Raw genomic sequence first — 15195 nt, 5'->3', positions numbered from 1 at the left:
GGTACATTTATCTTGTATTCGGGTTGTTGATTTTCTGGCTATAAAATGAGTTCGAACAAGTTTGAGACGTTTGACGTTTCTCCGGAGAGCAGAGAAGCGATAGAACAAAGAGCTGCGAGAAGGAAAGCATTACGTGAAAGTTATCTGAGACAGGTTCATAATCCAGTAAAGCAACAACTTATCGTACGTATCATTCAAGTGTTAACCTCATCTACATGACTTCAAGATGTATCAAAACATATATGAAAGAAAACTTTTATTAAATGTTCTCTATATTTACCTTTCATTTTTTATTTTCTACTTTCTAATTTCTTCTCGAAATGATACGTTAGATATCAGAACGGAACTCTTATAAAAATTGGAAATTATGTAAGACATTCAGGCGGTATTAATATTGTGTATTTTTTATTAACAGTGCATGTTAACTTGCTTCGTAGATAAACATATTCAATCTAGCATCTGTCTTTTTAATTGCAATACTCTTTACATTTTACACACAAATGTAGAATTTTGTATAATTCTTATATCTGAAATGCACAGATGGATGAAGGGATATACAGATATAGCATTGTGAGACAGTTCCATGAGCAGTTTGGAAAAGTAACTATTAGAAGTTATATACTAGGTTACGGTATTACTACTGGGATATTTGTTTTATATACTTGGATTGGAAAAAGGATAAAGGTAATATTGAACTCTTAAGGGGTAGACTCGTTTCCAGGATTGCAAAGGCATAGGATGCGCCTTCTCATTTCTCGATAATGCAGAGGTAGTGTTTTTCAGTACTCAAAAGCGCTAATTGGAAGATCAATCTAGGCCGCAATCACCCGCAAAAGTCCTATGCACCCTTGCAATCCTGGAAATGCGAGTCTACCCCCTTAACCCCATGCCCTACGATTTATTTTACAGTTTCAGTTATTAGAACTTTCTTTGTAGTTCATAATTTCCTAAAAAAGGAGAAAACTTATATCTACTGTATGCCTACATGCCTCCGATAACTATACATTAATGACACCAAAATAGAATTTCATCCTGGTTTAAAGAAAATTAATAACATACAGCTTATCAAATCTAGCTGTGCGGCTGAATGTCCCCCACAAGGGGAAACGTCCCCGCTGCGCAATGGTAAATAGACGGAACCTCACAACAATGGTGAACTGATCGTCACCTGTCAAACGATGCACGTGGCGACAGTTCAGTTAAAAAGTAAAGTGACACAAGTGTATTCACACAAACATATAAACAGTTATTTTGTATGTTTACTGCTGTAAGAAATAATGGACAGTACACACTTTGGACGAGGTGTGTACCTGTAAGGTACAACGTCCTGCAACGTTCATACGTTGCATTTCACTTCTCTCGTCAAGTGCAGTTTTTGTTTTTGTCTGCGCATTCCTAAGGGTGCAGTTATAGTGGAGCGGCGAGCATCGATGATAGCGGTGCGGTGAAAACAAACCAACATTCGTGACAACATTTCGACACGTACTAAAGAAAAAGTACATATGTATTTTCTTTGTTCCTCGTTACTATCCGTTTTTGTTCACCGCACAGCTCACCTCGCTGCTAGATTTGACAAGCTGTACATATATTTATTAGACTCTGTTCAGAATCTTCAGCACAAGTCTGACACGATATTGTAAGGCAAGGGGTTAATACCAAAATTAGATTGTATGCATAATACATAATAAGAAACACGATTGTTACAGAATAGAGAGGAGCACCTGTGGTCAACTGGTCAAGTACCCTATGCTGATAGGAAATACAAATTTAACACTTAATAACAAATCCATTATTATTTAATAGAATATTTGTAAATGTAGACTTTATAAATTAAAATTATTATCTATTTACAAATATATAAGAAATAAACGTGTTAATTTAGAAACAAAAATTATTGTAGTTCTTAATAGAATAATTCAAATTTTTAACATATAGAGATGTTTCAAGGTAGATTTTCGTAGTATTGGTAGAATTGAAAGAAAAAAAAGTTTAATCCGTTTTAAGGAAGAAGACTGCATTACTAAAAGAAATTGTAATGAATTTCTTCTAAATTCAATGTGTACAATCTTTGTTTTTTCTTCATGCTCATGTAGAATGAGTTTTTCATAGCAATCTCCCTTGCTTTCTTACGTACATTTATCGATCTTCTAATTGTTTGTCACGAGCAACAACTGCATCGTCAAATTTAACCATGTACGTAGTTCCTTTGTGCCAATGTGCTGTCACCTTTGCTGGCTGTAAACAAAAAAAAGAAAAATCTGTTTGATCAAATTAAGATTCGTTAATAGAATGAAGAACATTGAACTTTAGATTTCTACTCACAAAACCACAATCGCAAAGAATAGCTTCGACTATTCCAGCAATAAAAGAAGCACAATTTAAGCTGCCTTTATCTTTCGGTACCGATATAAATTTATTCACTAATGCTTCTTTCTCTATAATGTAGTAGGTACGCTCATCGTCGTTTGCATGTTCCAATTTGTCAGCCTCGCGACCAAATAACGATTTCCACACTGTGCTTTTGATGAACAACAGAATGTTCAGCAATTTAATTTCACGCTTTCCTCCTTTTTCACGAACAACCAGAAGGTCTGTTATTCTATGCCCAACTTCTGCGCCTATTTCTGCCAATCTAAACAAAGGGATAAAAATACATTGAATTTACAGGTAATCTTTTCATCGTTTAGTTCGTTTACGTACTTGTTTTGTAACTCTGGTACGGTGTAAACTCGATTTTGACAGTACTGTACGAGTTCCGAAAACAAGAGTGCAAAACAACTTAGGCTAACCTCTCCTTTTCCTTTACTCAGCGATTTATCAAGGATGCTTGTTCGCGTTCGAACGGCCGATATCGTAATAGTTGCCATTTTTATAAACAAATTTGTTTTTGTTGATATATGCCTTTATTAATAATGTTTAGCTAATAAAACAAAGCTACTCGAATCAATTTTAACATTGGACTAAAATGCGTTGCCTTTCTGTACACTCGCCATCTGCCGGTGAGAAGGAGAACTGCGAATATTTTAAACAAAATTTAGCCAACAGAATAACCACTTTATTGTTACTCTCTTTAAAAAAACAATATGTTACCCGCTATCATAAATTTGTTGTACTTAGTTATTATTGTACAAGTAGGACTTCAAAACCTTTACCGTAAGCGCATATAGCTGGTTCACCCCTAAAAAAGAATGATATATAATATGTAGATCGAGAGAGAGAGAGAGATATTTTACTAATTTAAAAGCTAACGTGTCTCATAAGTAGACTGTGAAATAGAAATAGAAAGACAAGAAATAGAAACTAAATTGAATGTTATTTTGAGAAATTGACATCTTCAATTTTTAAAATTTTCCAACAATTTTGAATTGCATCTACTCAATTTTGCTATAAATACATAAAGATCCGCAGTCTACTCATAAGAAATGTGCATACTTTGGTGTATCCCATAAAGTTAGGCCTTTTACATCTGTTACAAAAGTAACAATTGTTTTCAATATTTTTACAGATAAAATATCATTGGTGAAATTATAACTGTACATATTGATTTTTTGGTCCAATCCAACGCTAAAAATTGTATTTTCTCCGTGAAACTTTATGCCTGAAACAAATACAAGTTGAACCAAAAGAATTCGTTTATCGAGCAGTATTGAAAGTAGACGCACCTGTAATTTGTGCGATATGCACGGTTGATGTATTCCATTTCGATAACAATATAACGCGTGTTTGATTATCGTCTTCAGATAAACAAACTTTAAAATGTGTAAGATTAAATAAATTATCGTCGCCACCAGTTGCCAATAAATACTCATCTTTCTTGATTACTTTGATGTCGTACGAGTTAATTCCAGATTGATGTAAATTGAATTTTGCAAGAATTGTTCCGGCACAATCTTTTAATTCCAGATCGTCGCTTTGTATTCCTCCTTTTGATATGATCGAAACGACTTCGGTAAAATCGATAAGACGACCAACTCCATCGGTTGACATAGTTAAGAGAATTACCTTTTCTTCACACTTTAAAATACTTATTTTTACTATACAACGATCTACAATTTTCGCATGTACTTTTAACGAGACACACTTTGTGTTCGAATTATATAAAAATATTCTGTAAATTAAATGTTTTGCTCAGCCCTGCACTATGTCTCAAAGTATTAAATACGATAGATCGCGAATCATTTACCTGACGAATCCATCCGCGCAAGCAATAAAAGGGAGTATGTAATGTACATTGTTTATGTCACGATATATTGCAATATCCATATATCGAGTTTCAGGTTGAATGATGTACAAGTGATTAACTTGTAATTGTTTCTTTCGCAGTTGGTCGAATCCATACAGCATATGAGATGTAACATCGAAACAAGAAATATCCGAGTCTTTCAAAGTAGTCTCACTATTTTTTATATCGATTTCCCATACTTTCATTTGTGCTCTTCCACCCACCGAAAATACAAGGTTCTTACTGCACAATAAAGTCGATTGCAAACTCATGGAAACTATAGACTTAATGCTGGAGATATGACCATTAAAAATTCCTAACATACGAAAACTCAAATGGTTCTTTATCTCTACATTTGAAACAGTCGAAACACGCAGACTGCCGTCTTCTCCTCCAGATATCAAAACATTCTCATTATCAAGTTTTAGTATAGGATCGATACAGCACACTTCTTTCGTGTGGAAACCATTCTAGAAATTTCAAAATAAAACAACGAATGTACTACTATTCGGTTTAACAATCAATATAAATTGTCACAAATGATATTACTTACTAATAAAACCGGCGATTTGATAGAATTTAATGAAAATTCGAAAACATATACTCGCTTGTTACGAATATAAAGAAACCTAATTAATTCACCTGATAGCATACAGTCCCATGATCTATGACCTCCACCGCAAGGAATTCTCGCTACTGTTCTATGATAAAACATGCTGTATACCAGAAACTCCACCTGAAAAGTAAGAAAAAATTATACATATCGATCGATTGAAATATTATTTTTATAACTATTTATATACCTCCTTAAAACCTAATACGAGGATGTCATTTGAAATTTTTAAGCTTCCACTGATCCAGTCCATTGGCATTCTTTCTTTATGTAAACTACGCAGCAATGTGGGATTTTCAAGGTTGTTTAATTCATAAAATCTCAACATTCCATCACGACCTGATGATATCAATTTTGAACCTATGATTAAAAAGTTTTGAATGCCAATTTTCCCATGAACCTTAGTAAAAGTTTGAATAGGTTTATTATCCGCTTCCATCATATTTATTTCCTCGTGTAAAACATTTTCTTGAAGTTTGAAAATGTGCATATTTCCAGCTCTATCTCCGCATACTAACAATCGTTTGTAAAGTACAGCAGCTGTTAGCCAGCGTTCACGACTAGGTGGTAACAGACAAATTGATTCTATAGTAATATTTCCTGTGTGCAAAATGTAGTCAAAATGAAAATACATAACACAAAATTTAATGTAGTACATATTTAAACACACCATGCTGTGTAACAACATATACCTATTGTATCAAAGATGAATATTTTTAATATTCCATTTGATCCACACGCTATTACTTTATTATCTTGCAACCATTGAACAGAGAATATCTGGGAGTTCATTATCTTTTCTTCAAGAATCAGTTCTAACTTTTTAACAGTTGCTGAAAATATATTGTACAAGTTACTAAATAATTATTTAACATAGAGTATATTCAGTATAGTATATTCAGTAGAGTATATTCAAAAATATATATACTGAAATAATATCCACCTTTATAGATTGCGACATATCCATCTCTTGATGCGAAGCAAACAAAAGATCGACATAGAGATACTTCCATAACACAGTATGAACTATATTTTTCTAGATACAGCGATTCTATCAGATCGTTGTGCAACTTATTAACAACAAAAAGATTCCCGTCTTCATTGAAGACCAAAAAGTTTCCATTGTTTAAATAACAAACATATTTTGGCGAAGTACATGAAAAGCGTTTAGGTATTGAGAAAACCTTTTGAGTGTAATTATTATCAAGAAGCCATATGTGGACTGCACCATCAGCTCCTCCAGTAAAAACATATTTATCATCAGCTGATGTATCAATGCTCCATATAGCAGCTCCGTGATGAGCACAAATTTTGTGAAGCAGTTTACCATTCAATGACCAGATACACATAAGAGAATCCTTAAATTATAAACATACGAAAATACATAAATACTATTAATGGTATTTTATGCTCTACATTACGTACTTCACCTATTGTTATCAAAGTTTCATTCCTAATAATGGACCTCCATATCCTAGCTGTATGACCAAACATTGTTCTTGTTAATGTTATTTTTGCTTCTCTCCAGTTTATATCATTTTCATTTTCTTTGTCACTACAATTTATTGTCCATAATCTGATGGTTCTATCGTCAGATGTGGAACAAATCAGTTTTGTGATTGGGTTGTATATAACTGAAAAAATGACACCCTAAAAAAGGTTTTTTTTCCATGTAGCAAAAACTATAAACAAAACTTTGTAAGAACGATCGCTGTTAACACTAAACCTACCAACCATCAAAAGTGACTAATGTGTATGATGGTATTATAAAAATAAGAAGATTAAATTTATTTATATTTTGTGCGATTTTTACTATAATATATACTGGAGTAAAAAAATGTAACACCTTTACAATCTCAATAATTGTCAAGTAAAAAATCTAAAATAGGTCATTTGACCCCTCGTGGTCAGGTTTAGTGTTAAATACTAACATTATGTCCCTGTAAACGGTGTAAAACTGGCATAACTTCGTTTGAACACGTAGCATGATCTAATTCCCATATTAATATTTCTTGAAAGACAGTTCCGCCAAAGACTACCAAGTCCTTGTTGCTTTTTACAAAAATAGAACCAGTGTATCTATATCGAATAAAGTCAAGTTTTTAAATTATGAATTTGTTGATTGGGTATGTTTAAATAAGGATACAGAATACACTTTTCTTCGCACCATTTCTCTTGGCAGTGATTGTTAGATGTATTATAAACACATACGCTATTATGAGCCGATAAATTAACTAAATAATCACATCCAGAAAAAGTAAACCATTTTGCTGCTATTATCCAATCGTTAAGACACTTCTTCTTAATATCTTCTTTGATTCTGAAACAAATGCTTTTTTGTTTCATACAGTTACATTATGATATACATATTTAATATACTTACTCTAATGTTCCATCTTTTATCTCGATATAGTAAGTACTAAAAATATTAGCACCAAACACAGCTAATTTATTATTGGGACCTTCAACGATTCCATGTATATTATTTGGATAAAGACAATCTATTTTCTTTTCTAATTCGAACGTGTCAGCACGAAAAATATGCAATGTTGTACCTATACCTGTAACGAGCAACAATAAATCATATAAAAATAGAAAGGAAAATAATAAACTTCTAATAAATATCGTATAATTTAAACTAACCAACAAAAATTAAATTGTGTCTGCAATGGATAGCAAGAACATCGGTGCACAATAGTTTTGAGATCATTTTAGGAATTATATCGCTAACTATATATCAGAGAGTATATCTCTGTTACAATAAACAATTATCAAAAGTTTCACATCTGTATTTACAATGATTTACAAGTAAAAACCCATATGAATATGAATGAGCCGGGAGCAGCCGGGACCGGGACCAGGGACCACAGACGACGTATGTGGACCAGGACGGATGTATATGGCACTGATGCCAAGGCTGTGGTACTGTGGTACTAAACCATACCCCCACCATAGCCTACTATTGCCCCTACGTTGTTTTCCAACGCGCCCGCGCGCTACACTCACCAGCGTATCACTCTACTGTATCCGTAAAGGTACGCTGGTGAGTTGGCGAGTGTAGCGCGCGGGCGCGTTGGAAAACAACGGAGGGGCAATAGTAGGCTATGGTGGGGGTATGGTTTAGTACCACAATACCACAGCCTTGGCATCAGTGGTATATGGATGTATAAGACAATTGAAGACAATTTAGTCGGTGTCTCACAACAGTGTCTCTACTGGTCTCTACGCTAAAAGACAAATTTGAATAAACCGCCATCAAGATCACCAATTACGACTGTGGCGGTTTACTTGAACCAGCCGATCACAGCCGATTGACCAATACTCGACAAGCAGATGTTTACTCGTATAGTACAGATAGTAAGTACTAAAGATGTAAGTACAATATAAATAGTAATTAGACTATTATATATATGTACATACATTGTATACATTGAATTCTACCATTTATCAATTTATTATCGCATTAGTCACAAGCTTAAATATATGCATATTGGATAATGAACAAAACAATGACTGAAACAGTAATTTGGATAAGGTTACACCTGAATAAATATTAAATACGTGTTTCATTCCCCGTTCACGTGTAAATAGAAACAGCCTAATTTATAAAGTAGGCTGTCACAATAAGTAAGTACACGTGTCAAATCGTATCTTTGACCTCTTCTGAATAGATCTTTGATCTCTAAGCTGGAAATCAAAATTTATATGCATTCATGTAAGACTTTTAAGAAAAATACTTCTTATTATTTACAAACTGCTTATTATCGTCTTGTCTCAATTTCAGGCTATCCATGGCTTTATCATTAAATATGTTACTTGTACTCTTTATTTGTAAAGTACTGTGCGTAATTATTTCTGTACCTATTTTATTCGTAACGTGGAAACGAGTATACTCCAGAAAGCGAACAGACAGGTTGCAAAAACGAACTGTTGTCGGCATCTTCCATCCATATTGTAATTCAGGAGGTGGCGGTGAAAGAGTACTTTGGGCTGCGATTAGTGCCATACAAACTAAGTACTTGAATCTTGCTCTCGATCCAACTATGTTCGCACATTATGAATCTCTTCGAGATCCTTATGATTTGAAATGTTTTTTTTATTTCAGATATCCAGATGTACATATAGTAGTTTACACAGGAGACCTCGATGCAGATCCAGAACAAATTATCAATAAAACAGAAACAGTGTTTAATTTTAAAATTGAGAGGAAAATTGAATTTGTATACTTACATAAACGCAAATGGGTGGAAGCCACAATGTATCCCTACTTTACACTTTTGGGTCAAAGCTTAGGATCAATTTGGTTGGGCATCGAAGCTTTAAATAGCTATGTACCAGGTACGCAATTGTTTATAGTTGAAGTACTTAGAAACTCTTCAAAACATATACATAAGACATTATTACAGATATATACATCGACACAATGGGCTATGCGTTCACATATCCCTTATTCAGATACATCGGCGGATGTAGAGTAGCAACATATACTCATTATCCTACAATTTCGACCGATATGCTGCGGCATGTTTACAGAAGAGTTATTTCGCATAATAATAGACGAATTATAGCTAGAAATCCATTTCTATCTGCAGCTAAAATCGCTTATTATAAATTGTTTGCTTTTGTAAGTAAATTCGAATTGGAAAGCATTTATGCTTGTATACCATGATCAATGGCAATTGTTTTAGATTTATGGTTGGGCTGGCAGTACTGCTGAAATTATCATGGTCAATTCTTCTTGGACGGAAGATCATATTAATGCAATTTGGAAGTGTCCATTAAAAACTCACAGGATTTATCCACCGTGCGATGTGAAACACTTAACCGAATTGAAGCTTCTTAGCGAGGACGAAAAAAGTGATAACATTCGTATTGTGTCGGTCGCACAATTCAGACCAGAAAAAAATCATCCATTAATGTTGAGAGCAATGTATGAACTTAGATCTATCATTAAGGAAGAAGTTTGGGACAAGGTACATTCGATATAGATTCTACTCAATGTTGAAAATAATCACAACACATGAACTTTTCCAGATTCGCCTGATTCTTATTGGATCTTGTCGAAACGCGGAAGACGAAGTACGCGTTAAAGACATGCAGGATTTATCGAAACATTTTGCGTTGGATGAAAACGTAGAGTTTAAATTGAATATACCATATTCAGAGCTTATGTCAGAACTTCAAAGAGCAACTATAGGACTACATACTATGTGGAACGAACATTTTGGAATTAGTGTAGTCGAATGTATGGCTGCAGGATTAATTGTCGTGGCTCATGCTTCTGGAGGTCCGAGGTAAACTTCTATTGAGAAATAACGAAAAAAAGAAATCATTTTTATAGAACGAACCAAATTAAAACGTGTCTTGATACGTTTGCTAATAATTCTAGAGCTGATATAATTGAAACACAACCGGGATCGCAGAATGGTTTCTTGGCCGAAGAAGCTGAGGAGTACGCTGCAATAATGGCACATATCATCAATATACATCCAGAAGACAGAAATACTATTAAAATGGCTGCTAGGTATAACATGCATAAATAATAAAAAAATATCGATTTTTACAAATATTTTTATATAATTCTTTTTTAGGGCATCCGTAAGCCGATTTTCAGATGAAGTATTTGAAAGAGAATTTTTACGAACGATAGAACCATTCTTTCGACAGAAACAGGAATGAATTTTATTTAATCAATATGTTAACAAAAATAAGTTTTTATAAAATGTATTTCTTCATTGTATTATAAAACTATAGAAAATCGGAAGCGTAAATTATTCATTTAAGTTTCATTTAAGCTTCACCAAAGATCCTGGTACGGTTGCTTAATATTAAAAGCAGAAACTTCGAACAATAGAATAAAACGATATTCGTATTACACAATTTCAAACTACCGTTTATTCGTTGAAAAACAGTATAAACGAGATGACAAACGCTTTTGAATCTCATTGTACGTAATTCCTTACATTAGAATTCTTTTTCAGAAAAACAGACTACAATTCCATGATTACATAAAACATAAGCGGACCCTACACGGTCAATCAGGAATGACAGTCTGATTGAACAGTCAGACTGTCAATCCTTACTTCAATCACGAAGGAATATTTCCGAATATCTGGAAATCCGTCAGTCCATTTCATCAGTCCGTCAGTATTAATCTTTCACGATCAATCCGAATGTCAATCTTCGACGTGACTGTCATTCCGATTGACCGTGTAGGGTCCGCTATACAGTCGTTGTCTATTATGTTGTTAAAGGTTTATAATTGCAACCTTCACACACTAAAACAGAAGAAACGGTATCTCCAACTTCTTCCTCATTCAATTCAAAATGAAGATTGTAATTTTTTAACATCATTTCTGCCACTTTTATAGCAGTCTCGGTGTGGCAAGTCAATTTTTGACTTCCGAGTTTAATTTTCGAGGTACCTCTTGCCAAAGCCATCAGAATTATTAACTGAAATTCACAAATATTAAAAACGTTCGATTATATTTGTGATTAAAGACTTTATTCTATTATAGAAAAAACTACCTGATCTTGCAGATGTTCGTCGACACAAGACCCTGTTAAAATAGCATTTAAGATTTCGGTAGCTGCCTGGACACCTGGCGCAGTTTGCTCTTGACGACCAGAACCCAACCCCGAACCACCATAGACACACTGACTAGTGCTATTGCACACTACACTAATATCAATTATGCTCGATTATTCAATTGAAATTCGTAGAATTGTCATTTTTTTTTAGAACATTCTCAATCTCACTTGATGCCAGATCCATTTCCAAAAGCTACAGATCTATCCTCCTTATAACATTCTATATTAATTGGTGGAATGGGAACATTGTGTTTATTAAAACCTTCTGTTAGAACATCCTTCACGTCGTTCGCTATTTTATGAGCTTCCTGAAAAAGATGAATATTTCAATTACAATAATGTGGCTGATATTACATAGAAAGAATAAGAGATCGAACGTATACCTTAATATGAACAACACCGGCAACATATGCCCATCCTACTATTTCATTAGGTACACCAGGATCAAGTAAACTAACAGCATTCAGAGCATGTACAGGTTTTACGTATAAATGCACTTCTCCACCTCCCTTTGGATAATAACCCCTCCATTGATCATTAAAAAATTAGTATTCTCTAAAGAATACACTCTACACCTTATGTTAAATATTGTGAGAAGATTTTTATTTATAACATTTATAACTAGACTTGCAAGATGCAGGAGCTAAATATAAACTTATATTCTTCATTAATAATTTTAATGTGGTGAAAATAATATATTAATATTCTTGAAGTCTTATTGAAGTCTTACTGAATTCTTCACTGTTTTAAATTGCGCTTGCTCATTTTTATTATAAATGCATAAAATCCAGAGTCTATTTATAACATGTTACGAGGGTAGTCCCAGAAGTACCCGACCTTTACATATAGCTGACGGTTGTTATTTGAAAACTTACTATAGCCAAAAGTACAATCTTTATAAAGCTTAAGTTTCAAGTCTGAAGACGCTACGTTGTTTAGTATTTGTTTGATAGCATTTAGCGAGAAAGAAAGTGTTGTTCCATCAGGACAATGCACCAGTTCACACATCTGGTATCACGGTGACCAAAATCAATGAGTTAAAGTTCGAATTGCTTCCTCACGCACCCTATTTGCTAGATTTAGCCCCCTCAGACTATTTTCTCTTTCCAAACTTGAAAAAATGGCTCGGTGGTAAAAGATTTGCCAACAATGAAGAGGTGGAGTCTGCAGTTAATGGCTATTTTAAGGAGCTCGACAGATCTCACTATAAACAGGGTTACGAAGCTATTGAACATCGCTGGGAAAAGTGTATCAAGCTAAAAGGAGACTACGTTGAGAAATAAAGTTATTTTTTCCCAAATTTTTTGTGTTTTCTTTGTTAGGTCGGGTACTTCTGGGACTACCCTCGTAAATACACGCATAACATACACACATAGACACATGCACCCATGCATACATATGGTATCAAACATGTTATTAATAATAATAATGTGTTTATGACAATACCTTCTTACAACTCTGAAGTCAAAATCAGCCCCAAATTTATTCAGTAATGGTCTTAATACTTCTGTTAGATATTCTATGTGCGGCCCCATAGGGACATTTGTACCACCTTTCAGAATTAACGTAACAACATCTTCTCGTGGGAAAAACAATGCACAGGGCAGTGCTACCTGAGCTAACAAACAAATACACCCGGCAGTTCCTGTATCCACGACAAATGTATGTTTTCTATCAGAGTTTAATTGGTTTGGTTTAAATTCTATATAGGTTGATCCTATATGTGCTCCTTGCACTTCAGCATTACACATACTTTTTAATAATTCTACACCTTTAACAATATTCGATGAAAAGTTACTTGACTCCTATATAAACATAAACTGTCTATCGATAAATCTGTACCTTTTAAATGTTGAGCTGCTAGTCCAGGTTTGGGACGACCGGCTCTAATATTATCAATCTTAACTGGTATTTTGTACAGTGCACTTAAACACAGTGCTATCCTTAATACTTGACCACCCTTTGAAGAAGTAAAAATATGTATATTGTATATTCATGGTTTATTGACCTCTTAACCTATCAAAAATGTTCATTTAAAAAATAAACAGGTTGTTAATACTTACACCTTCCCCTAAACTCCCATCAATGTGTACCGGGGATGTCATAATATGAATATTGTGATCAAATATACAAGGAAAACCACGTGTTATCACGCGTAAACGTCTTTGACACTTAAAAGCCGCTTGTTTACCTAACGCTTTTGAATGAAATTGAAGGTTGCTCAACTCAAATATTCGACTAATAACTACATTCATTTCAAAGCTGTCTATATATATATAAAGTTTATGTGATATTACGATTGTAATCGAAATAGTTCAGTTATTGTCAATTGCAATCAACGATTCACATTTTTTTCATTTCGTTGATGTATATGTAAATACAATAGGATTTCTTATTACATTAAAGATGATCACTGAATTTAGGTGATTGTTTTCACACATTTTTATTATAAACACATGTTGTTATATTACAAATAATGCCACTTAACATCACACATCAATAAAATGCGACATACGGCTTTTTTTTAGTGCTTTACGTTTCCGTTCGCAATAAACAGTATTTATAGTTAATATATAGCACTTTTACAAATTTTACTTTTAGTTTGATTGTACAGAATACAAAAATTGAAATAGAATTAACTATTTACTTTTTGTGCATGAGAAGTCTAACAATTTTTTTGTTTTATATTGTCTTATAAAAATCACAATTCCCACCAAATAATATATATATGTTAACGTAGCAATTCAGTATTATATGTTAACATATTTAATTTATATTAATAAATATATCTTTAAATATTCAATTTTCGATAATCAAATCTAATTTTTTATTCTATTTCATAGTAACCTGAATAATTCTCTACGAATTTAAATTTAAACTTCATTTAAATGAAGACAAAAATATTATATACATATAAACAAATTCCTACTCATTGTGTGCTATTTTTATTGAAATTTTTGAATATCTATTCAAAGATTAAATATATATATATATATATAGTTCCTAAGACATTTTTTATTATTCTTTTCATGAATGCATGAAAGTTGTTCGTAGACAAAATGAGTAAAACTAGTTAATACATATATTGTTTGTCATATTAAAATTTATATTTTTTTCACTTTGTTTTGGCATTTTATTATAAGAAAAGATTCATTAGAATTATAACTTCGAAAAATATACAGAATTGCATGTAATACTGGTTAATATGTGCTAATGGAAAAAGTAAGAGAATTCATGTGTTTTACAATAATAATTAACTTGTTTCCTTGTTTGATTAAATACATCTCTGGATAACAGTCTGACATATTTTGGTACTATTCTAAGATATGTAATTTCAATTATTCTTTGCTATTCGTTCTAAAAACGAAATGAAATTTTAATATATATGCAACTTATGACTAGCATAAACTGGCTATGGATGCAGAGACGCCTTGAATTGAATCCATCTCTTTGAAAATAAATCGCCGTTTCAAAGTAACAACACTTACATGTGTAGTTTAAAAATTAGGCGTTTCATATAAAATAAGAACATAATATATCCGTGTTTTTACAATCAATATTTTTTTTCTATTAATATTTTACAATTATTATGTATTTATTCAACATAAGTTATTTCATAGTAAATTCGAAGTATTTTTGTTCCATTTTCGACGTGTTTTCAACACTACCGAGATTGCCACAAAAACCGACCATATGATCCCTAACATATGAAAACAAGTACACAATAAAGGGTGACAGATAAATTTTAATTCTCAAATGCTCGAGACAA

At 33.0% G+C, this 15195-nt stretch overlaps 4 protein-coding genes across 12 annotated transcripts; 2 read left to right on the top strand and 2 right to left on the bottom strand.

Annotated features, from left to right (window-relative positions):
• The first annotated feature begins 45 nt into the window (after positions 1–45).
• Positions 46–1891, top strand: Nd-b15 (NADH dehydrogenase (ubiquinone) B15 subunit). Its single transcript, XM_076422836.1, has 3 exons — positions 46–183; positions 541–684; positions 1707–1891. Exons 1-3 carry the CDS (start codon positions 46–48, stop codon positions 1776–1778), a joined length of 354 nt encoding a protein of 117 aa, XP_076278951.1. The 3' UTR covers positions 1779–1891.
• Positions 454–7792, bottom strand: Trs31 (trafficking protein particle complex subunit 31). Of its 6 annotated transcripts, XM_076422812.1 has the most exons (15): positions 7479–7787; positions 7219–7396; positions 6982–7155; positions 6767–6914; positions 6261–6485; positions 5779–6193; positions 5528–5668; positions 5026–5435; positions 4776–4958; positions 4184–4692; positions 3663–4108; positions 3433–3598; positions 3091–3178; positions 2790–3012; positions 2493–2632 (listed from the first exon to the last, which is right to left on the bottom strand). In XM_076422812.1, exons 1-13 carry the CDS (start codon positions 7543–7545, stop codon positions 3121–3123), a joined length of 3120 nt encoding a protein of 1039 aa, XP_076278927.1. In that variant the 5' UTR covers positions 7546–7787; the 3' UTR covers positions 2493–2632; positions 2790–3012; positions 3091–3120. The 6 variants fall into 6 exon arrangements, with proteins under 6 accessions (XP_076278933.1, XP_076278927.1, XP_076278928.1 ...); XM_076422813.1 differs by lacking the exons at positions 7219–7396; positions 7479–7787 and having other exon boundaries at positions 7003–7144; XM_076422814.1 differs by lacking the exons at positions 2493–2632; positions 2790–3012; positions 3091–3178; positions 3433–3598; positions 3663–4108 and having other exon boundaries at positions 4489–4692; positions 4865–4958; positions 7479–7791.
• Positions 7793–7959: 167 nt separating this feature from the next.
• Alg11 (ALG11 alpha-1,2-mannosyltransferase) lies at positions 7960–11744 on the top strand. 4 transcript variants are annotated; one of them, XM_076421821.1, is made up of 9 exons: positions 7960–8207; positions 8303–8550; positions 8620–8850; positions 8941–9173; positions 9242–9459; positions 9524–9808; positions 9870–10129; positions 10225–10359; positions 10427–11744. In XM_076421821.1, coding segments are annotated over exons 2-9 (1452 nt in total). In that variant the 5' UTR covers positions 7960–8207; positions 8303–8548; the 3' UTR covers positions 10515–11744. The 4 variants fall into 4 exon arrangements, with proteins under 4 accessions (XP_076277936.1, XP_076277939.1, XP_076277937.1 ...); XM_076421823.1 differs by having other exon boundaries at positions 7961–8207; positions 8303–8462; XM_076421824.1 differs by lacking the exon at positions 8303–8550 and having other exon boundaries at positions 7960–8192.
• Positions 10911–14522, bottom strand: Rtca (RNA 3'-terminal phosphate cyclase). The gene is made up of 7 exons (XM_076421831.1): positions 13490–14522; positions 13269–13386; positions 12873–13197; positions 11810–11951; positions 11595–11734; positions 11364–11517; positions 10911–11288 (listed from the first exon to the last, which is right to left on the bottom strand). Exons 1-7 carry the CDS (start codon positions 13679–13681, stop codon positions 11076–11078), a joined length of 1284 nt encoding a protein of 427 aa, XP_076277946.1. The 5' UTR covers positions 13682–14522; the 3' UTR covers positions 10911–11075.
• Between the last annotated feature and the right edge of the window lie 673 nt (positions 14523–15195).

The sequence above is a fragment of the Lasioglossum baleicum genome, chromosome 4 (genome assembly GCF_051020765.1).
Source record: "Lasioglossum baleicum chromosome 4, iyLasBale1, whole genome shotgun sequence".
Lineage (NCBI taxonomy): Eukaryota > Metazoa > Arthropoda > Insecta > Hymenoptera > Halictidae > Lasioglossum > Lasioglossum baleicum.
This window is presented reverse-complemented; position numbering and strand designations above follow the sequence as displayed.